At 41.2% G+C, this 24,648-nt stretch overlaps 1 protein-coding gene across 5 annotated transcripts in view; it reads left to right on the top strand.

Moving 5' to 3' along the window:
- Positions 1 to 24,648, top strand: part of DIP2A (disco interacting protein 2 homolog A) — a 257,924-nt gene that overhangs the window by 171,429 nt on the left and 61,847 nt on the right. For all 5 annotated transcript variants that reach the window (XR_010919809.1, XM_067548784.1, XM_067548783.1 and 2 more), the window contains 7 exons: positions 1,206 to 1,297; positions 7,050 to 7,160; positions 9,425 to 9,548; positions 9,867 to 9,976; positions 11,398 to 11,500; positions 20,391 to 20,455; positions 21,909 to 22,002. Coding sequence is in view for 4 of the 5 variants with exons in the window: in XM_067548784.1 (XP_067404885.1) it covers positions 1,206 to 1,297; positions 7,050 to 7,160; positions 9,425 to 9,548; positions 9,867 to 9,976; positions 11,398 to 11,500; positions 20,391 to 20,455; positions 21,909 to 22,002 (699 nt within the window). In the remaining variant the exon portion in view is untranslated. The remainder of the gene's footprint in view (positions 1 to 1,205; positions 1,298 to 7,049; positions 7,161 to 9,424; positions 9,549 to 9,866; positions 9,977 to 11,397; positions 11,501 to 20,390; positions 20,456 to 21,908; positions 22,003 to 24,648) is intronic.

The raw sequence follows: 24,648 nt of genomic DNA, 5'->3' as shown, positions 1-24,648 counted from the left end.
CAAGTGCTTTGGAGGACAGGATTAAAATGAAAATGATCTTGACAAACTGGAAAAGTGGTCTGAATTAAATAGGATAAAATTCAGGGAGGACAAATGCAAAGCACTCCACTTAGGCAGTAATAATCAACTGCACAAATACAAAATGGGCAATGACAGCCTAGGAAGGAGTATTGCAGAAAAGGATCTGGGCTTATAGTGGATCGGAAACTAAATATGGGTCAACAATGTAACACTGCTGCAAAAAAAGCAAACATAATTCTGGGATGTATTAGCAGGACTGTTGTAAGCAAGACACTAGAAGTAATTCTACTGCTCTCCTCTGCGTTCCTAAGGCCTCATCTGGAGTACTGTGTCCAGTTCCTGCACTTCAGGAAAAGATGTTAGCAATTTGGAGAAAGTTCAGAGAAGAGCAACAAAAATGATTAAAGTCTAGAAAACATGACCGTAAAAGATTGTTACGTAGAGGAGGCAATGGGCTTAAATTGCAGCAAGGGAGATTTAGTTAGACCTTAGGAAAAACTTCCTAGCTGTCAGGGCAATTAAGCACTGGAACAGTTTACCTAGGGATGCTGTGGAATTACTGTGATTGGAGGTTTTTAAGAGCAGGTTAGACAAATACCTGTCAGGGATGGTCTAGGCAATATTTAGTCCTGTCTCAGTGCAGGGGACTGGACTAGTTGACATATCAAGGTCTCTTCCTGGCCTACATTTCTATGATTTCTATCATTCTATTAGCAGTTTACCATCATAGAGTCATTTTAAGAAATTCCTATTTTTATGCATCATCAGCAGAGAGGAAGGTTAACAGGGTGCTGCCATATATGTTAATACCCCAGGCAAAGTTTCCTGGGCAAATTCTGTTGCGAAATCATAATTTGCTGAAAGGCAGTTCTCGTAAGTAGAAGTGATGGAAGCCACTGTCCCCACCCCTGTTAGCTCAGTGAATTAATTACTTGGTAGTTTTGCATGCGTAGTGGTGTTCACACAATATGATATGCAGTAGATAGATAATTTAAAAGCTTTCAGAAACCTTAAAGGCGCCTAATTTTCAGTAAGAGCTTGGTATTTCCTCACTAAAAATCAGGCCCCTTCATGGTGTCCCAAGTTCAGCACCCAAAATCACTAATCATTTTTTAAAATGTAGGCTGTTGCTTTATTATTCTTAAGATTTTATGCATTTTCTTATATCTGTACTCTAATTTTAGGCAAACTGTGGAGCCGGAGCTTGAAGTTAGCATATACACTTCTCAACAAACTAACCAGTAAGAATGAACCGCTACTCAAACCTGGAGGCAGGGTAGGTTACTACTAGTGCTGCTTTGGAATAAGACTGGAATAATGTCTAAATCTAGACTAAAAGGAACTGTCCATAGTTCCATAGACTAAAGTTCTACCAGAATTTTGCCTGTATTATTTTATTTATATAATGCCCAAAAGTTTGCTAGGTGCTTTACTATCAAGTAATCAGGCAGGTGCCTGTAATAAAGAGCTTGCAATCTGAACAGATAGCATGGGGCTGATATTACCACATGGAGGGATGGCATAGCTGGAGGTGGGTGGATTGGGGTGGCCACATGGGGTTCAGAGGTTGAAGGACCTTGCTAGTCCCACACTTTCCCTCTGGCCTCCAGCATGCTGCTATCTCGTCTGTGCTTCCCATGGATGATGGGGCTGTAGTTCCCCCTTGGGAGACTGGAGAACACCACAGGAGGCTTAGTGCTCCGTGTCAGCTCTCCTCTATGTCATGCAGGGTGAGGGCTTGGGTCAGGCCAGCTCTCCACATTCTCACCATGCTGGTATTTCTTACTGGTTCTGCCTCCTGTCTGAGCATCTTGGTAATAATCCTCATGAAAGAAAAGCAAGTCTTCTGGAGAAACTTGAATGGGAGTGAAAGGAGGTTTGTTTGCCATTCCCCCTCTTTCCCTTCTTGCCCCAGAATTCATGGATACCACATACACACAGCAAGCTGAGCACTGTGTAACAATATTGAAATTGTAGTTATTGTGACAGGGCTTTTGAGTCCTACCTTTGTGTTAGGTAGTTTATTAAATGAAGTGATTAACTCTTATTAAAATGCTTATTTCAGAATATATGCTTCATTTATACTGAGGTAACTTGGTAATTCAGATATGAAGCTAGCATGGTTAGCTCTGTTAGACTCTGCTCTTCTGAAGGACTAGTCAGGTACAGTATGTGCTGATGCTTCAGTCCCATAATGTACAGTTTTTCTCAGGCTATGTCTACACTGCAGAGTGAAGTCGACTTACTTAAAATCAACTTTCACCCGCCGATTTTTATAAGTCGCTAGAGCATGTCCACACAACGCTCCTTGCGCCAGGCTCATGTGTCCACATTCGGCAAGCTTGTGTCAACATTCTAAGCAGTGCACTGTGGGTTGCTGTCCCACAGTGCAACTAGCTCCGGTGGCTGTTGGGATGCGTTTCATTGTCCCATGATGCAACACTCCTTCCCCCTCCCTTCTTGCCCCAAAGAAACAGGAAACCGGTTTTCGCGCCGTTTGTTTATGCCGCGCGCTCGCCATTGCTGCAGAGAAATGGAGCCAGCTCAACTCTGCACTATTATGAGCATCACAAATACATCATGACTTATCCTTGAGTATTTTCAAAGGAGAGCAAGATCCCAAAGCACAGACAAGAGCGATGTCACCGAGGCTGCCCTGCTACAAGACATTGAGCAGAACGATTCCCAATTGCTGCAGGCCATAACACATCATCTGCAGTCCGTGGAGCACCAGTTTTGGTCCCATGAAACAAGCACAGGCTGGTGGGACTGCATCTTTATGCAGATGTGGGATGATGACCAGTGGCTGCAGAACAGTCATGTGCGAAAGACCAATTTCCTCGAGCTTTGCACGGAGCCCTACCCCTCCCTGAAGCGCGTGAATACTCGCTTGAGACAAGCTCTGACAGTGGAGAAGTGAGTGGCCATCACTCTGTGGAAGCTGGCAACCCCAGACTGTTACCGTTCGGTTGGTAATCAGTTCGGAGTCGGTAAATCTACAGTGGGAGTTGCCGTGAATCAAGTGTGCAGGGCCATCAGTAGACTTCTGCTATGAAGGCTAGTGATTTTGGGAAACCTGCAGGACATAATGGACGGGTTTGCTGTGATGGGGTTCCCAAACTGCAGGGCGGGGGGCATTGATGTCACGCACATCCCTATCTTAGCGCCTGCACACCTAGCAACATAAACCGCAAGGGGTACTTTTCCATGGTGCTGCAGGCCCTTGTGTATCACAGGGGTCATTTCACCGACATCTGTGTTGGGTGGTCTGGTAAGATGCAGGATGCGCGCATATTTAGGAACTCGGGGCTGTTCTCTAATATGCAGGTGGGCACTTCCTGTCCGGACCAAAAAATTCACATTGGGGGTGTGGAAATGCCAATAGTGATCCTGAGGGATTCTGCTTATCCCTTGCTCCCTTGGCTAATGAAGCCATACACCGGGCACCTTGACAGCGACAAGGAGCGTTTTAATAACAGGCTAAGCACTTGCAGAATGGTGATGGAATGTGCGTTTGGGTGTTTAAAGGCCAGATGGAGATGTCTCCTTACTAGGCTGGACATGAGTGAAAAGAACATCCCATCAGTTATATCTGTGTGCTGTGTTCTTCATAATGTGTGTGAAGCAAAGGGGGAAAGATTCCCCCAGGGTTGGACTGTGGAGGCAGAAAGACTGGTCACCAATTTTGAGCAGCCAGATGGCAGCAATATGCTCAGAGTCAACCACGGAGCGCTTTGCCTCCAGTCAGCATTGAAAACCAGGTTTTGCAATGAGACACAGTAATGATTTCTGTTTCTGTATGTTTTGTGCCTTTGCTTACCATCCCCCCTACCATCGATATCAGCATCCTCCAAAGCCCTCCCCAAACAAGCTATGAATTAATAAAGAGACACATATTGAAATGATGCAAATTTTTATTTATGAACATTCAAGTCGGTGGGGGCGGGGGGTGAGTGTTCATTCACAGTCTCAAGGGGTAGCGTGGTTGCTTGCAGGACAACTGTCAGCATGGCCGCCACAGCTTTCTGCTTGCCTCTACTGGGGTGGAGTGCACCACATACTGCAGCCTAGCCATTCTCCTTCGAGACCGCTTGGGGGTGGGGTTGGAGGAGGGTAGCAAAGTCATAGGCGGAGGAGCATTCTGGAGTGGCTGCAGCAGGACTTGGTCCGGCCGCCGCTCCTCCTGAAGCTCCACAAGCCTCCTGAGCATGTCTGCCTGATCACGCATGATTCGCAGCATCTCCTGCGTGGTAGTGCGATCATGCTTCTGCATCACTCTTCGATTCTCCCTGCCCATGTCCATGTTCTGGGACAAGGTCAGCCACCGCACTCTGTCTCGCCAAACATGTCGTCCCTCGATTTCTTTTTCCTCTTTCTGATCTGCAATAATCTTTCTGCAGCAGTTCTAGAGGGTGGTGCCAAGGCCGAGCTATCTACAGAACGGAAAAAAAATGTACAACGTTGCCATTGTTAGCAGACACAGAAAACTGAAGTAAATGCAACAATGTATAAAATACTCCCTTAGTGTGCACAAGGCTAAGCCAGATCCGCATTCCATTACAAGCATCTCAGAAGGGTGTGCTTGCTGTGCCGTTACAGAGATGGTAAGCCAGGGGCACTTTACTATACTATAGAGAGGATTAATTATCTCTTAAAAGCTCATTTCAAGTGTCCTGTCTGAGAGGGCTGACCAGGCACCACGGTTTAATTAAGATGACCATTTTGGGACAAGGTGGCCACAGTGTAGCTGAGGACAGCAAGGGCGGATTAATAGTCTCATCAGATACCATGGCAAAATTATTTAAGTGACTCAGTAGCCCAATAAAAAGGGGACTTGAGAGGTACAGGGTATCGGCCGTGTAGCTTGGGTACTTTAAACATGTGCTGCCTTCCCTAGGTGACCATGAGCGATATCAGTCTCCTGAGGGTAACACGTGAGGAAAGGGAAGACTTGCTGCACACAGCAGGGAACCGGCCTGGCCCTAAACTGCTATGCTGTGTTCCGCCATGATTCCAGCTTCCTTGATTGCAGCGTGGTGTGGCAAAGTATCCTACAGTGGAGGAAGAAACAAGACTGCCCTCCCCTGAAACCTTGTGCAAAGGATAACAGATTACCTACATGAAAGTTCCCTTGAAATATCAACAGATGATTCTCAGAGCATACCTCTGCACATAAATAAGCTGTTCCGGGAGTACCCTCCCAGTAAAGTCCGCTAATCCCCTGAAACCCCCTTACCCCCATTTAAAAGGACATAACTGCTAAGAAGAAAAAATCCTCACCAGATGTGCCTTCCCTGGGATCATTTTTGCTATCCTGTGTGTTGCTGGACTGCTCTGGGGTCAGTTATAGGTCCTGACTGTCTGAGAGAATGGACACCATGCTCTCCTGCACCCTGCTCTCCTCATCCTCCTCCTCGTCCACGGAGTCCTCATCATTCTGCCTGGTCTGGAATGCAGCAGAGGTATCGATGCTGCGTGGTGGCACCATGGTGGGGTTGCCGCCGAGAACTGCATCCAGCTCCTGTAGAAGCGGCATGTTGTGGGCGAGGTGCCAGAACGGCTGTTAGCTTCCCTGGCTTTTTGATATGACTGCCGTAGCTCCTTGATTTTCACCCGGCACTGCTGCACATCCCCATTGTGCCCCTTCTCCAACATGCCCTGGGATATCTTCCTGTAAATGTCCAAATTTCTTTTGCTGACTCTGAACTGAGCCATAATGGACTCCTCGCCTCACAGACCGATGAGATCTAAGACCTCTGGTCTACTCCATGCTGAAGCACATTTGGGCCTTGTAGTAGCCATGACGAGTTCAGCGACAAAGCTCTCTCCACGCTGGCTGCACAGGAAATGAAAATTCAAATTTTCCCAAGGCATGAGGGGAGGGGCCATTTCTGGTTTGCGTGGCCATCTAACAGTAGAGCGCGAATGTCCAGAGCAGTCACAACGGGGAATTATGGGTTACCTCCTGGAGGCCATTAATGTCTAATTACGTTATGCTCTATCTACACTGATGCAAAATCGACCCATGAAATTCGAATTATGTGCTACGCCACTTGTGGAGGTGGTTTTATTACATCGACTTTTGCCGCGCTTTAAGTCAACGGAACTACCATGCCAATGTAGATGTAGGCTTTTGGAGATCGACATAAGTTACATTATGTTGACCTCCATCACCAGTGTAGACCAGGTCTCAGTTGCTCAAGCCTTTTAACAGTAGACTTTACACTTAATCCTATTGTACTTGGAGTGTGAATTCTTAGCACAGATAAGTCATGTCCTGAAGCTGCTGTTCTTGATCCTAGCAATAGAAATCCATATACCTGATGAAGTGAGGCTGATGTCATTTTCGTTATCCTGAACATCACTATTACATTTAAATGGCTAATAAATGTAAGATCGCACAATTTTTCCCTAAAGCAAGCAGCTGTCTGCATTGCGTTTTATATATATTTTCCCTTCAGCAAGCATAGAATTCATAATGAAGCACAGTAAGCAAAAGGCCAATGTCAGTACAGTCCCTAGCATTTTTCAGACATGTGCTGTGTACAAATTGCTGTATCATTGGTAAAACAATAAAGACTGTGAACAAAAACATGGATGAGTTGGGCAGTCAGAAATGGCTTTGTCTAAGTAAAGTCTTGTAATGTTAGTGTAATTACTGGTAAATGCAATATTATATTCAGCATTTCTGGGGGAAAAAGCCCTTTATAAAGGTTTTGAGTAAACTTTTATATCTGTTACAATGACTACATAAAAGTGAACTGCTCTGTGGAATCCTTTGATTCAAGAAGATTGTATTGATTATATAATGTATTCACAATGGTAGCAGGGAGATTAGTTTGCTCTATCCAATGAGTGGAGCATGTATACCTTCCTAAACAATGATAAATGTGCACGTGCACGCTGTGGTAATTACCAATGTTTAAATATCTCTAGTTCTAGTTATGATCTTGAACAGTGTGTGGGAAATATATTTTCAAATAGACTCTCTAAAAGTCTTTTACCGGCTTTGCTCATTCTTGTTGTAGGTGGCTCTCGTATTTCCTAACAGTGATCCTGTGATGTTTATGGTGGCATTTTATGGGTGCCTCCTGGCAGAGCTGATTCCTGTGCCAATAGAAGTACCACTAACAAGAAAGGTAACCCAATGTGTCAGCCACATTAGGTAGTGAAAACAATCAGTTTTACAAGAGACATTTTTTTAAAGGAATACTTTATATCTTTTTTTATTAGCATACTGCTGACGTACCAAATCCAAGGGCATGGAACTATTCCAACTCGTCATTTGCTACACTTAACACTTTAATATGCTGTTCCTCTAAAACTGTAGTTAAGGGGATATAGATGAGTAGTTTTTATGGTTTCACAAGTAAAGGGACGTTATAAATCCAAACAGCAGTAATACTAAAGTGTCTTTGTGGGACCCCTCAAAATCTGTGCTCAAGTCTGCAGAAGAAAGCAGCACTGTGCATGAGCTGAATTTATGGTTATACTGCTCTGTAAATGCTAAATTTTAGTGCATGCTAGTATGTTTGTGGAGCAGAGTTAAATACCTAAACTGGGAAAACCTGTGAAGTGAATAATTTAACTGCCTCTTTAGAATATATACAGAGAAGTTCATGAATTTTTCAAACTTATTTTAATATTGAATGTTATGATGGCATTGTTAGTCAACACTATTAACTGACTCTCTGGATATGTATATTTAAATCTAACTGGCTTCAAGACTGAGCTTGGTAAGTTTATGGAGGGGATGGTATGATGGGACTGTCTACAATGGCATGTAGTTGATCGCGATTGCTAGTATGGGATGGGATCCTGGATAGGGAGGGGTCTGAGTTACTACAGAGAATACTTTCCCAGGTGTCTGGCTGGTAAGTCTTGCCCACATGCTCTGGGTCCAACTGATGGCCATATTTGGGATCAGGAAGGAATTTTTCCCTTGGTCATATTGGCAGAGACCCTGGGGATTTTTCGCCTTCCTCTGCAGCATTGGGCACAGGTCACTTGCAGGTTTAAACTAGTGTCAGTGGTAAATTCTCTGTAACTTGAAGTCTTTAAATCATGATTTGAGGACTTCAGTAACTCTGCTGGAAGTTAGGGATCTATTACAGGAGTGGGTGGGTGAGATTCTGTGGCCTGCACTGTGCAAGAGGTCAAACTAGACGATTCTGATGGTGCCTTCTGGCCTTAAAGTCTATGAGCCTAAAATAATTAAGTCATTTAAAGATTTTTACCTGTTGTGTAAGATTTTACTATTTTGATCCAATGCTTTATCATACAGAGACAGTGGAAACTCTTTTGGATTTTCAATTTAGTTCCCATTCCTGCTAATAATTCTCTTAAATTAAAATAAATCTAGGTCTAACATTATCTGTATTGATGTCTAATTCCTTTTTGCACTTTCAGTATAAAAGTTTGCAGTACATTTCTGTTGTATTACAATTTTTTGTATTATTATATCAGCTTTAGACTTTTAGATTTTTGGTCTGTGACTCAGTTTTACCCTGAGGGTTTAATGACGCAAATTTCCTAATCTGAACTGTAAAATGGACCGTTTCAGTTAATATTACAGATATTACTTGCCCAGATGAATGTCAGCTCAAGACTATGAAAAATAGACCCTTCTATCTTAATGTTGATATGGTCCTTTAGAAACTTGTATGTCCTGATTAACACTGTAGTGTAGGATCAACCTAGTTCTGTAAGTGCATTTAGTCTTATTCATAACTCCATGGTACTGCCTATATACCAGTTCCATAAATATGCATTTCTATGCCTTGCTTGTCCTACGTAAATGCCCCCTCTTTTGTGACTAGAAGTTGTTTTGTCTCCCTTTGTCCTATGAGCCATTGTTGAATGTCATCAGCAATATGTTAAAAGCTGTGTACTTTGTAAATATATAACATGTTAAAATATTACTTGTCATAACTGTAAGTACTGTGGATGGAAATAGGCTGTTTGGATAAAGGCATTTCTGGCTTTTACACAGACTACATTTTCAGCTCTGTGGGAATATAGAACAGTTTATACATGTAGGCAGACTGAGGTTTTCCTGGATTTAGGAACTTAAGTTTATTTAAAAATGAGATAGGAACATCTCTGTTGTTGTGGTGAATTATATATTTCCTAGTTACTCACAACAGAACGGTGTATCCGAATGAATCTGAATCACAGGAGATCGGGGAGTCAAATAGGCACTCAGATACCTCAGTAACGAGCACCAGAAACAGGGAGACTTCACATTTAAATGACTGTACCTGTATGAAGGCAAAGAAATGTGTATTTGTAAACGTGATTTTTCACACATAACTTCTTAATGTGTTCTAAACATGGCAGAATTGCAGGAAACTCTAAACTTTACTATTTGCATATTTACAATAACATCATGTTTTTTTTATAGGACGCTGGCAGCCAACAAATTGGATTTCTCTTGGGCAGTTGTGGAGTGACGTTAGCTTTGACAACAGATGTTTGTCAAAAAGGCCTTCCAAAAGCTCAAACTGGGGAGGTAGTTACATTCAAAGGTACATTTTTTGTTACCCATAATTTTTCTGCAGGGCAAAGAACACAGATATAGGATGCTACTGTACAATTACTAGTTTGGTTCTGATTACACATTTCTAACTGTGCATATGAAAAAAGAACCACAGAAGAATCTGAAAACTGTCAGCCTCTGCCAGAAGGGTGCTTTGATCAAATGTTAATGAGTTTCATTCCACGTTTCCTGCTGTAGCATGATTCTAGCACTTTTGCATAGCTAGTAGTTGCTGTCCCAGAATATTGAAAAACAAAATATTTCTTTGAAAGCATTTTAATAATTTTCTTGTTGCTTTTAATTTAAGGTTGGCCTCGTCTCGTTTGGTTCGTGATTGATGGTAAACATCTCGCAAAACCAGCCAAGGACTGGCATCCACAACTACGGGATGCCAGTCCTGATATTGCTTATATTGAGGTAAACAAATATAACGTGCCTAGCATGTACTAACACTAGGTCGCCTGTTCCATAAAATGCTTCTCTTCCTAGTGTTGAGAGATGTTTCTTTATCAGATTGTAAATTACTTAATTTTTCAATGTAGAGCAAGAATTTGTCCCAATCTCTGAATCTGTTTCACCAGTTAGTGACGATCACAACATCTTAGAGTCAATGTCTTTTTCCATTCCTTCCCTGTATATCTGACCTTAAGTGATGCTATAAAGCTCACTCCATATCTGACACATGGGTTCCATCTTTGATTTCAGCTTCTGTACTAAATGTATCCATCCTCTTGCTCTGTCCCTGTCATTACTGAAAACAATCAGAATGTATATGATTATCTCATATGGTCAGATGTATCTTTTTAGTTGTAATCCTGTGGTTTATTCCTTTGGGTAAAATTTTCAAAAGTGCCTAAGTGACTTTTATTCTTGCAATGACACTTACGCACCTAAGTCACCTAGGCAATTTGAAATTTTTACCCTGTGTCTATGTCCTCATGTGTGTCTGTCTTATTTATATGGTAAGTTTTCAGTGCAAGGACTATGTACCTTAAGCTCTGTGAGATGTCATGAAAATTTACAGTGCTATATAAATATATATTAATAATTATCATTTTCCCCCTGAAACTAAGTACAGTGCCTTTTCCCTATACCTTGTTTCCATATAATTAGGGGCATCAGACTGTCACTGTAATTTTGTGCTCTCCTCTTATTCAGAGTCAGCTAGTTTAGAATCTTTTTGCTTATGTTTTTACAGCAGCAGCCCTCACCAACTAGTTATGCTTAACTTTGCTTTTGAGTCTTTCAACCAGCCTTCCAACCCTGAGTTACTATATTTTCACTTTTAAATTCCCATACCAGATTGGAAGTGTGAGCTTTGCAGTGTAGAGAACGTAACCATCTTCCCTCCAAGATTCCTGTTATGTACTCAAAAACAGTGTCAGAAACGCCCTCAGTATTTTTTGGTTTTGTTATGGTAGCACTCTTTGTACTAAGCACTGTACGAATACATAGTGAAAGGCAAAGAGGTCACTGCTCCAAAGATTTTACAATGTAAATAGACAAGAAACAAACAAAGGGAGAGGAATGAAATATAACATCAGCAAAGTGGCAGGCTGATGATAATCATGTATTGATTGTGTTCCATTTCGGGGGTCCCCAAGACAAGTAATTTTCTAAATGGTAAGGGGCATGGAAACCATCAGAATATGTGCTGTTTACCATACTTTACAAACACGTTACACCATCATCTTTTGACTTACGTATATCATACACCAGCTTTTTTGTTCATTTTTAATACGTATCCTGTACATATAAAACAAAAGTCCCTCAAATTAACCACTATTAATTAGCTAACTTTAATTATTAAACTAACATTGTAAATTTTCTCTTTTCAGTATAAGACAAGTAAAGAGGGCAGCACAATGGGCATTACTATATCTCATGCTTCCATGCTGGCCCACTGTCATGCATTGACCCAGGCATGTGGTTACTCAGAAGGTAAGTTCTGTAGCGGTCCTTTAAAAATGATACATATTGATATTTACATTAAGCAAAACATACTGTACCTAGGGCCTTCACATAGGAGGAAAAAGGGTACACTTTACCAGGGCCCGGAAGCCCTTGGGGGCCTGGCCCAGGCTGCAACCCCCGTTACCATGAGGAAAAAATTGAGGCTAAATTGTAGATCATGCCTGAGGATATTTATAGAAACTTATTTCCCTGTATCTATGTCCAGATCTTGAGATTTGTTGAAGCCAATCAGAAGCAGTGTTAGAGCAGTCTCAAGCAGCATTCTGAACAGTGAGTTGCTGGGCATGCTGGCATTGTGTGCTTGTGCAGTTAAACTAGGACTCATAGTTTGAGACTGAGAGACAGAGAGATTTGTGCTCCTCTCTGTGACATGGTCTATCATATCAAGATCAAGAACTACCAGTCCCAGAGTTCCTTGTGCATAGGCAGGAGGGAGGGACAGCTGGTGTGAGGGGCAAAGCAAAGCACCATAAGACAGTGGGAGCCAGTGCTGCTGCTGCTTCAATTAGGATTTGCAGGCCCAAAATATATGTGAGTAAGTGTCTAATTCACTCTGTCTCACACACACACACATCCCCATACTGCCATGTCTGGTGGTGGCTATAAATACAAGTCAGGCAGCCAGAAATGTAAGGAGGTAAACAAAAGGGAACTAAAAGAAGCTAAAGGACACCAATCTATCCTCCAGTTTTTCAAACCAGACAAGGCTTTTCTGCAGTCAGGCAATATACTAACTAGGGAAGCAGATGAACAAAATCAAGATGAAAATGATTTCAATATAGAGACTGTGTCTGTGGCACTGGCAATTGATGACAAAGAAAAGCTGCCAGAACATGCATTGTGATTCCAATCTAATGCTTGAAGATAGTCAGGTAGTATCACCATTAGCACCACCACATTCAGAAGGTTTACAAGAAGCAGGAAAGAGAAGTGCTACACTATCTGATTCTTGTCTTTTCTAAGATCCAGGCTTGTGGCCTGAAAACAACAGATTCTATCCATCAAAAAATTGTTCTATCTGGTGTCCTGACTTTTGAAGAAATGCGGAAGCTAGCAAAGTCAATGCCAAGAGATGTTGATGGGCATAATTTTCCTGAATTTCTTCTCAAATGTAAGACTTCCAACAAGAGAGAAAAGATACCAAGACTGGCTTGTTTGGAGAGCTACCAACCAAGCACAGTAGTATTTTCCATGTCGGCTGTTTCCTGAAGGAAGGCATAAACAACACAGTATGCTGGCAAAAAATGAAAGATATTCACCAATTGTGAAAAAATAACATAAACTATATACTAAACTTCTTGAACATGAAAAGAGTATATAACATAAAACTTGCTTCTGCCAATGGAAGCAATTACAGCAGTCACTGTCAGGTGGACATGGAGTGGACAGTGAGATTCAAAAACAAATATTAACAGAAGCTATAAGATGGAAAGAAATATTGGAAAGATTGTTGGATGTTACCTTATTTCTTGCTTCATGAGGTTTAGCATTCCAAGGAGATAATAATCTGATAGGTGACCCACACAATGGTAACTTTCTTTGAACTCTTGAGATTATAGCTCATTATGACAGCATCACTCGTGACCATTTGGCCAAAGTCAAACAGAAGCAAACAGAGGGCAGAACAATGAAAGGAGAGGCTCATTATCTCTCATGGGAGAGTCGGAATGAGTTTATTGAATTATGTGGCTATTCCTGATGCCTCTCACCATAAACAACATGTGTTGATATTGTGATTTGTAGTTCACAACAAAGACAGTTGTACATTTAATGTTAAAGAAAGGTTTCTTGAGTTTATCAACTTTCATTTTAAAAAAGGAGAACAGATAACTGAAATGCTAATTGGCAGCTTGAAGCGTCATAACATTCCTCTGGATGACTGTAGAGGTCAAGGATTTGATAATGACTTTAATATGTCAGGGAAAATAAGAGGTGTTCAGGCCTGCATTATGTCAAAAAATGTTTATTCTGCTTGTGGTTCCCATTCACTAAATCTTGTAGGGGTTAATGCTGCTGCAGTCTGTACTGAAACATTAACATGTTTTGGTTGTGTTCAGCAACTTTGTGTGTTTTTCAGTGCTAGCCCAGTGAGGTGGAAGATTATAACAGATAGGATACACTGCTCATTCTAGTCTCAGTCAGACACACGCTGGAGTGCATGTGCTGATGCTCTCCGTCCACTCACAAAGCTTCTTCCAGGTATCCTGGAAGCACTGGAATGTGCTCTTGAATTAAATTTGACACATGAAGCTCAATCACAAGTAGAAGTACTGAAAAGGTACTCCAGCTCATTTTTATGCCTTTTGATGGCTAGCTTCTGGCACAAAGTTCTTTCAAGTATTGAGGACAGAAACAAGATTTTACAAGTCAGAAGAATCTCTCTTGAATCAGAGGTAGCTCTCATTGCTGATATTATTGAAGAAATAAAACAACGTAGAGATCAGTGGCCCGAAATTCTACAGGAAGCATGTCTTGTAGCAGAAGGCATGGGAATTTTGGCACAATTGCCAAAGAAGAGAGGAATGAAAGGGAAAAGATTTCATGATAAGACATCTAACCTGAGGAATCATGTTCTGCCATCTCTGAAAATGAACCAGAGTCTTTATTCAGAAGGAATGTTTTCGATGCAACTTTGGACAGTGTCATCTGCGAATTAGAGCACAGATTCAAAGCAACCAATAACATTTGTTTGATATTTCTGTTCACTCCTAAAATATGTAACACTTGAGCCTGAAGAACTGGAAGAAGCTTCTAAATGTCTACTTCACAAGTATCCTACAGATTTTTCTGAGAATTTTCCTTGTGAAATGTTGCACCCAAAAAAAATCTTCAGTCTATTTTTGGAAAAGAATATGAGCTACCCCCACTTATCTTATTAAATGAGATTTACAAAAAACAACTGCAATTAATTTTCAGTGAAGTGTGCATAGCCCCATGGATTTTTTGCATGCTGCCAGTGAGTGTGGTAGAAGCTGAAAGAAGTTTCAGCAAGCTAGCACTCATCAAAAACTGCAGGCGTTCTACAATGGGGCAAGAACAGTTAAGCCGCCTCGCTATCTTGTCTTTTGAGTGTGAACTTGCAAAAGAAATTGACTTTGGGGAGCTAATTCATGATTTTGCAATGAAAAAGGCCAGAAAAATAAAACTTTAAAGTTAATTGGCCTAATTATAAATTGTTTGCAGTCACATTGGTCCATTAGAATAAAAAAAACCAAGATATTGACAGGATATAATGCCTTTATAATGACCAAAAAGTTACAAAATAGTCAGTAAACTTGTAGGCTCTCAGGCTGGGTGTTATGTTAAACAAAAATAGCAAAGGGCGGGGGGGGAGATCATAAATGTAGAATATGTAACAGTAATTTTAGAATTCAAATTTTTTCATCGCTCATGAGATTGTGTGTATGGGATGAAGGATTATGGTACGTGTGTGGGAGGAAGCCTATTTTACAAGTTTGTACTGTGCCTGAAAAAATTATGCTTGGCCCTGACTGTATCATATGTTGGGAAAGCATTTTTAGTGCCCTATCTCCAGGCTTTTAGTGGCATTCTTCATTGCTGAAGGAAAGTTCTGTTTACTTGCTTGTAATTGACATGAAATATAAAGAAAAATAAGGAGTCACTTGTAACTTCATCCACAGCATGTATTAAGTAGCTCTAATCTGAGACCCTTATTGACTATGCTCAGTTGCTTGTATCTGTCTGTCTCATGCTATCTCATTTTACACTGTTGAGGGGAAAATGAGTCTTATGTGTAAGTGTTAGCAACATATTAATTAAAAGATAATTTTGAAATAAATAGAATTAAGATTTGATTTCTTGCACAATTCAAGTACATCTTGCAATTCTGAAAGGATTAATCAGCAATAACTTCTGCTGATCAGACTGAATGCTTCACAACAGTGGAAGGATTAATTTTATTATTGTACTATGAATATGTGGCCTGGCTTTTTCTGTACTGCCAGCGGTAGCGTGCTCTGAATGTGCATGTGCTGTTGGAGTAACTGAATGTGCAGAAAATCAGACCCTAAAATAACAGCCAATACAGGAGGTTAACTGATCATATTTACATGGTAGGTTTTTTGACAGCAGTTTCCAATTTTTGATCAACCTTTAAGTGAAATGATGAATACGTGTGTGTCCATATCAACTTGTAAAAAAAAAAGTTTTTCATATAACACTTGCGTAAATGTATTAAATGTAGCCATTATTATTTACAATCACCTTTCTTCCTCCTGAAAGTTTGCTTACTTTACCCTTTTGTATTTTTAAGCCAAAATATGTGAAGTGTACGTAAATAGTAGCTAATAGCATTATCAGTTAGAAAGTAAATGTATAGCAATCTCTGCTCATAATTGCAACAAAATAATTCCAAATTTTAAAATACAACAGTAAACTGTCTTCACTTAATGGAAACAATGCTCTTTAGTAAAGATTGGCAACTGTACTGAAGCTGTTGTCACAAGTTTAGTGTTCAATGTTTTTAATTAAATGCTAATCCGAATAGGAATCTACTGTCAACATAATGCTTTTTAATTTTCAGAGGAATGTTTGCCTTGAGTGCATTAAATCAAGGTTTAAAATTATCCATGTTCAATCTGCCAATCACTTTTTTGTGTTAAAAATGAAGTTACAGAATCTTCAATGACAGACTTTTAAAAAAATACTGGTAATTAAGAGTTATTCGTGGTATGTATCTGTTACCAGTGGGAGAATATTAACAGCAGAGTTCCAGTCCTGAAATTGCAATTTTCACTGCATGCTCTCTTTTCTCTGGACTAACATGTTAAAACCACTTATCTGTTTTAATTTTATCTCCTAATCTTTCTATCATCTTTGTCACCCTTATTTGGATTACCTCTAGTTTCAATATCATTTTGGGCTCAATCTTCCAAGGTGCTGAGCATTCTGGCCCAATGCCAGCAAAATACTTAAGTGCATGCTTAACTTAAAGCACATGATTAGTCTAATTGAAGTCAGTGGAACTACTCACATATGTTAGAGCTTTGCTGGATCAGAATCAGAATGCTCAGCACTGTGCAGGACCAAGTCCTTCCTGAGGAATCAGTAAAGAAAAATCCATGGGTGGCCTGTGTCAGTTGACTTGGGCTTGTGGGGCTCAGGCTGCAGGGCTGTTTCATTGCTGTGTAGACTTCTGGGCAAGTGTGACCTTTGTCAGACTATGTTGAAATGCATGGGAGCGCAGAGGCATTAGTCCACAAATAAAACTGAAGGTCAACAAAGCCATTGTGTTGCCAACTTTAATATATGCATGCAGAGCCTGGATGGTGTACAGACACCATATTATGGAGCTGAATCACTTTCCCGTGGGCTGGAGGAAACTGTTATGGATCAGATGTCAAGACAAGGCTTCAGATATTGAGGTTCTCATATGGGTGGGCATTCCAAGCAGCCATACTCTTGTTGATAAAGCTGAGGTGACCAGGTCACGTCTCATGAATGTCAGAGGAGTGACTACCAAAGATGATCTTTTATGGTGAGCTAGAGGAGGGACAGAGCTCTCAGGGAAGTCAGAAGAAATGTTTCAAAGATTCCCTCAAGTTATCCTTGAGGCGTTTCAGCATTGACCCAGAGTCATTCTATCTGGTGAAGTCTCATTCATACTGGAGCCACAGTCTGTGAGCAGAGGAGAACTACTGAGGCAGAGCAGAAGCTCCAGCAGCGTAAATCTCATAACAGCAGCATGTCCACTATTAATCAAGTAACCCTTATCAGCATCTCGTTTCATGTGCCACTGACGGTTCAAAGCCCAAATTGGCCTGATCAGCCATTCACATGTTCACAGAAACTAAACCAATCAATGATGTCATGGTCATCTTTGAACTCGAAGGACGGACAACAGACTTCTGGGCTAGGGCTGTAGGACCCTGCAGGGGGGGAGTGTCCCAGAACTCAGGTTCCAGTCTGAGTCCAGAAGTCTACACAGCAATGAAACAGTCCTGTAGCTTGAGTCCCACAAGCTCGAGTCAGTTGGCACAGGCCAGCCGCAGTTTTTCTTTGCTGTGTAGACATACCCTAAAACTGTGAGGTGTCTCCTGGCCAAGGGCATGACCCTATTCATGTTGAAGTCACTGCATGTTTTGCCATTGACAGCCACTGTTGGGAAAGTAGACCTCAAGGTTGTAACGAGAAATTTCCACCTCATTTTTGCAATGTGCCCCTTTTTATATCAAAGCAAAATAGCATTTACTATTTTGTAACAGCATCACCATGAAGTCATGTTTAATTTATTGTCTCCATTCACTTTCAGAGTGATATCAGTCCTATGAGCCCAGTTTTATTTTCTAGGCTCTTGCACTACTTTTAAAATCATTATTTTGCAAGGTACATGACACATGTGATGATGTAGTATGATATGTATGTGTCATCATGTTTTTGGGATGACTGCATTATGCACAAGTGTCTTAACAGAAACTCATGCCAATAAAACTTTTGTACTATGTCATCATGTATTACACATCCACTCTATGTGCTACAGAAAATCTATGTTTAGGAATACTTTTGGTAATTTTTAAAAATGGAATTTCTTTTCTCTCTCTACCTGCAAAGCTAGCTATATTAGTCTAATTGCATAGACTTGAGGAGGGAAAACGTAATAAATTTGAAATACCTCCATAAAAGCTTTTCTAGGTAGGAAAACTTACTAGTTTAAAGTCTGATTTTAGGAGTTGCAAGGCTACAGCAAATGCTCTGTTTCCCACTGGGAAGCTGAGAGTCACACATTTTCAAAGTGTAAAGTTCCCAGTTCTAGTCCTGGAAGGTCATGACATATACAAAATGTTAGTGGATATTGCTCATGCACAGCCTTCAAATTACATGCGTGTTTTACACACTGGATCAGTTATGCTGGTCCTTCCAAAAAAAAAAAAAAGAGTAAATTCATATAATATAAATGTGCCCTTAACTCTCCTGTATGAATATTCAGATCTCTTGCATGCGTGTCTTTTCTTTTGGTAAAATTCTGTTTTAGAGACATGCTTAGTTAATGAAAAAGTTTAGATGTGTAACTTTTACAGCACTATAGGGTTGTGAGATTGTAATTTAGGAGATATCAGAGCAAATTGGTATATGTTTTATTTACATATTATAATATTTTTATTTAAACACCGCAAAAGTGGTTTAAGGTTTTTCTTCATACTTCAAAATTCTCAGTTTTATGGCTATAATGTTAGAGTTATGATGTGACATGCTATCAGATGAATCAGATTTTTTGTTCAGTTTTTTAAATGTCTCATGTTCAGATTGTATTGCATTGTAACTGTGGAAAAAATTGTATGGGATCAGTTTGTGGGCTATCAAACTGAATATCATAATGCATACTAGCAAGAGAACCAAATTAAAAGTTGCACAGGCTACCTTATTTCTGTAATTTCCTACCTTTTGAATGTTTAATGTTCCATAGGAAAAAAACATATGTAAAAACCAAGTTGTTAAAAAAGCAAACTGAAAAAACAAATCCCATAACATGTAACCATACTGACCCCCCTATAGGTCGTCAGCAGTGTTGGGACCTGTAGATCCATAGCATAAGCCTCTGCTACTTAAGTTAAAGGAGTAACTGGTAGCAATAGTAGGTTAGTATCTTCTCTGTGGACTGGCCACCTGAGCGGGGACATAGACCCAGTTTGCTGGTGTATTCTAGAGCGATTTGGCTCAGGAATCCTGGGTTTTGTGCCAGGTTTCTGAGGGGACTGTACTCTAGACCTTTCTGTCTCATCTCTCCCAGTTTGCCTTCTGCCTCTGTCTCCTGGTGTGTCCCCCTAAGTCTGCCCCCTTCTGTCCCTGTCTTCCTCTGCTTCCATCCCTACAGTCTCTGTCTTTTTCTGCTCTGATTTCCCTATATTGTGTACCCCCAAGCCTGCCCCAGCTTGCCCCTGTCATTCTCTTCTCACTCCTCTGCATTCAAGCAAGTCACACTGCTTTCTGCTTCTCCACGCCGCCCAGGGACCAATGGAGCAGTGGGAGCATTGAGAGGACAAGAGACAGTCTCCTTGCTCTCTGTTCTAGGCCTGGCACCACAGCAGCCCCTGGCACCCAGGAGGAACAACTGCAGGAGGGTTCCATGATTCAGCATGCTCAGTCCAGTCAGTACACAGGAGCTGTGTGGGGATGGAGCGTGCTCATTGCAGATGGCATTTTCAGAAAATAATGCTGCCAGCCACTCTCAAACCTCTGTTGAGCATGTGCAAATGGATTTTCACTTGGAACTTAGCCAACTTTGGGTGAATTTTCACAGGGACAACAAACCGTTCATTTCTGACAGCCAGGCAATCCTAATGCCAAAGTTTAAGTCCCTGCTCTGAAATATGTAAGGTGCTAGAGTTTCTCAGTGAGACAAATGTTAAAATGAAGAAGAAGAGAGAAAATTAACATACACAAAATAACACTTTTCTCTAACCTCATTCTCTGAAACAGCTAAACCATTTTAGCTGAAATTTAAGATATATACATATATTCAACCTGAGGTAGAAACCCAGTATGGAAAATTTCTGCTCAAACTATTAAAGATGAACAAAATTGTAAGCAACCGAAAATAATGTGTTATAATTAAAAGTGTCAGGTGCCAGGCAACCTTAACTATAGACACCACTGCCATCTGTAACAAATGATAATCCAAGGACAATTGTACCAGGTGATTTAAGATGCTGTAGGCTTTAGCAGACTATGTGTTACATGTAATAGGAATATAGTAATGTGACTTTGGTTTATTCCTTTTCTGGACGTCTTGCAAATTTCACATCTCCTTAGGCAGGTACACCATGTTCCTCAGACATTCTAAAGTTTTGGTGGATGTCGTGTTCAGCAATTGTAACCAATGTCTTTATCCATTTTTCAGCTGAAACATTAACAAACGTGTTGGATTTCAAAAGGGATGCTGGTCTGTGGCATGGAGTTTTAACAGTGAGTGTTCGAGCACATTAAATAATGAAGAACTGTATTATTTGTATTATCATAGTGCATATGTACCCAGGTGCTAGGTGTTGTACAAAAAACAGGGCAAAAAGACAGTTTCTGCACCAAAGAGTTTACAATCTAAATATAAAATGAGACAAGACAGATACAAACAGACAGGCGAGTACAAGGAAACAGTGAGTATCAGTGGTCTCAGCACACCAGCAGCCTAACGGTTGTTAAGAATTTTGTAGGCCTCACATCAAAGGAGAGTTTTGAGGAGTGTTTTGTAAAGGGATAGTAGGTTAGTTTTGTGGATGGCTACGGGGAACTCCCCCAAGTGTGCAGGGCAGCATGGGAGAAAGCATGATGGTGCTTGTTTGAAAATTTAACAAATGGGCAATGGCAGCTGACATCATGGGCCATTCAGAAATGAGATTTGACTTTTTGATAATGAATGAGATGATAGGATGTAAAGGACCTAGAAAGTGCAGACAAGAAGCTTATGTTTGACATGATAGAGAAGAGGGAGCCAGTGAAGGGATGCAAAGAATGATGACAGATCAAAGCGACGAGCTAGTGAAATTATCTTTTTAGCAGTATTCTGAATGGAAATGAGTGAGGCAAGATTGCATCTGTCAAGGATGGAGAGAAGGACGGTTGTAGTGATCAAGATGAGAGATGATGAAAGCCTGGACAAAATTTTAACTATGTGGATGGATCTTAAAGATGTTTTGCAGAAATAATCTGCAAGACAGACATAGCTTGGATGTGAGGACTAGAAAGAGGTGCATGTCAAAGATGGCACACAAGTTACAAGCCTGAGTGACAGGTAGAATAGTGGTATTGTCCACGTTGACCGAGAAAGAAGATAGTGGAGAGGGCCTTTTTAAGGAAGATTAAAGAGTTCTGTTTCAGCCATGTTGAGGTTGAGCTGATGGCTAGACATTCACAAAGAGATGTCAGAAAGACAGGCTGAAATTTTAGTTTGGACAGAAGGGGAGAGGTAGATCTATGAACCATCCACATAGAAATGGTGATTGAATATGTTAGCAGATTGCCAGAGAAGAGAACCTAGGACAGAGCCCTGTGGAATCTGGAATAGGGGATTGAGGAGGACCCTGCAAAGGACACATTAAAGGAATGATTAGAGAGCTAAGGAGGAGAACCAGAAGAGGACAGTAACAGAAGTCAAGGGAGGACAAGATTTCAAGAAGAGTATGCTGTAGGGTAGGGTTTCTCTGGTATTTTGGTTAATGAATGAATGAACTACATCACTATATCAAGGCTTCAATTAACATTTTCTGATATATAGTGATGCATAGAATAGTCATGCATGAAATTTTATTTGTTTAGATATATACAGTTAGCCTGCTTGCATATTATTAGATTGCATTGTGGTGTTTTAGATTTGTCATGGTATTCATTTGCTCTTTGAGACATTTGAACATTTCTCTTATAGAGCGTAATGAACAGAATGCACGTTGTCAGTATCCCCTATGCATTAATGAAGGTTAATCCGCTTTCCTGGATACAGAAAGTCTGCTCATACAAAGGTAATCTGAAAGTACTTTGACTTGATCCATCCATTCATCCCCTAATGAGACAAAAACAAAGACACTGTACAATGTGTGACTGCTGAAATGGGCCAACTAAGTGAAATTGGAAAAAAACCTAGAACTTCAGAGTGGTAAAAAAAACCCAAAAAACCAGGTAGTGAACAATTAGATGCCACTGCTATCTTATCACAGCTGATTTCCTTTTGTCACTGCATCCAAACTGACGTTTGAGCCTTCTGAGTCACAGACTTTACTGACACTGCTATTATGTTTTTATTCAGTGCTGATGTATTTCTGCTGATGCAGATGCACTGAGGAATTAAGAACACACCCACCCTTTTGCCTCTTCCCTAAGGGCCATCTTGGGCAGGCATGTGTGGGAGGGGAAGGGAGAGGGATGTCAGAGTCATGAAAGAGTGCATGTTCATTCTGCTCAGTAGTATTCAGAATGATAGTGAGTATTCAGCTTCTAGAATTAAGACAGTCTGGAGGTATTGAATATTCTTTTTCGAGTGATGTGCCTGTGAGTGCTCCACTTCAGGTGTCCATGTACCCCACACCTTTAATCAGAGATTTTTGGTAGCAGGGCCCATTCAGCTCATGACCTGCACATCCTTGTGCTCTGTACTGAGACAATAGAGGGGCTGCATGGGTGAATGGGCCTCAGCTCCTTCTCAGTTGCCTTCAGCAAGAGATGGAGTTTAGTATATGCCTGTTTTTCTCTTTAAAGTTAGAATATAGTACATAGTTAGAGCCCTGTGCATATACACAAATGTGGATCTGCATACACCCCAATTAGGTTACCTCTGACTGCCATCTGCAGTGCATTTATCTGCATCCGCATGCACTTGCAGATCTAAAACTCCCAATCATCTGTTTGGAGGCCATCCTCATTTCAGCCTCCCCCACTGATCAGCTGTTGGGGGGCCAGCCCCTCCAGGCAGCTGTCCAACAGCTGATAGGAGTCTGGCAGAGGAGTCCCACAGAACAGCTGATCCATGGCCAAGAGGAGAGCCCTGAGGAACAGCTGATTGATTGGCAGCCTGCAGGGGAGCCCACCCCCAAGAAGAGCTGTTCCATGGGGCTCCCTTGCCAGCCTCCGATCAGCTGTTCCACAGGGCTCACCTGCCGGCAGCCGATCAGCTATTCCATGGAGCTACCCTGCTAATTGGCAGGGGAGCCCTGCAGAACAACTGATTGGCAGCACACAGGGGAGCCCTGCAGAACAGCTGATCGGCAGCCAGCCATCACGCCTATTTCAAATGTGGGGAAGCAGCCTCAAAGGCTTTGAGCCATCCGCCAAAAAATGATCTGTGGATATCCACATCCACGGATATCAAGTGAATATCTGCAGATTTACAGGGCTCTATATATAGTGTTAGTTCTTTAGTTAGTTTATAGGATTCTTAGTATTTTATAATTGTTGGAACTATTGCTCCTGTTTTCTTTTTTCAAAAAAAAATCTATATATCTATATCTTTTTGTTGTTTTTCCCCTCTTTTGAGGGGTCAAAATTTTGTTTTCTTTTATCTGGGATGCTGATTTTAAAAAGTTTACCTCTCTTGTTGAAAAGCAGTTCCTGTCAGCAATGGGCATTCTCAGTGTGTTCATTGCTTGGGAGATTCACATATCCCCAGCAAGTGCAAGAATTGCACTTTTAACGGAAAATCATGCAAAAACAGGGAATGGAAGTATAGACTATTAATGATGTAGCAAGCCTTAAGACTGGCTTTGGACCCAGGTAGAGAGAACCCCCTCAAAAGGAACCCTCTGCTTTTGTTAGTGCCTCATCTACATTGAAATCACAGTCATCCAGAGCTTCCAAGGTGAAGGCAGAGTCAAGACCCTGGTCTCCAACACTCTGAGTGAGGTACCTATAACTGCTTCATTGGTGCTGAGGGCTTCCCACTCAGAGTCTAAGAATAAGAGGAGCAGAATGGAGAGTTTCTCCTCAAACAAAATTTGGTCATCAAGACCTCAGGCCCCAAAAGGAGTGCTAGTGAGGTTCCGAGTACTTCAAGTACTATGAAGCACTCTAAGACTTCATCTGAGTTCCATATCTCATTGGTAAAGGGTACCATACCAAAGACAGCTACTATGAGTACCATCATAGCCTGTGATAATAAGAGAGCAGCCTCACTGGAATTTTGTGGTATCCTAGAATAGCCACATGAGGAATGACCTCAGTTCCTGTACCAAGTTCTGTTGTACTCCTGGTACCCTGAAGAGGTCATGGTACCAAATGAGCCTGAGTCTCCTCTCCTTGCAACTTCCGGACACCTCTCAGTACTGAGATCTGCTGTGTCACCAACCATATATATATTGTATTGAGACCCACCACTTCCTCAACTTCTACCATCCAGGAAGTAGGCTTGTCACTTGTACAATATGTAGAAGAACATTCTCGGGGATTCCAAGTTTTTGTTTTCACAACCGGCACCAAATTCTGTGGTTGTGGATGCAGTTAATGAAAGGGGGAGATGGCATATTCCTAAAGCTACCCCATATAACAAGGACCAGAAACATTATGGTCATAAAAGCTAGTCTTCAACAACATTACAGTTCAGGATTGCGAATCACCAGGTGCCTATCTCAAAATAGGACTACCTGAACTATAAGAAGTTCAATGCTTGACCATTTACT

The sequence above is a fragment of the Emydura macquarii genome, unplaced genomic scaffold (assembly GCF_026122565.2).
Source record: "Emydura macquarii macquarii isolate MOO-44397 ecotype Brisbane River unplaced genomic scaffold, CSIRO-AGI_Emac_v2 contig_1253, whole genome shotgun sequence".
NCBI lineage: Eukaryota > Metazoa > Chordata > Testudines > Chelidae > Emydura > Emydura macquarii.
This window is presented reverse-complemented; position numbering and strand designations above follow the sequence as displayed.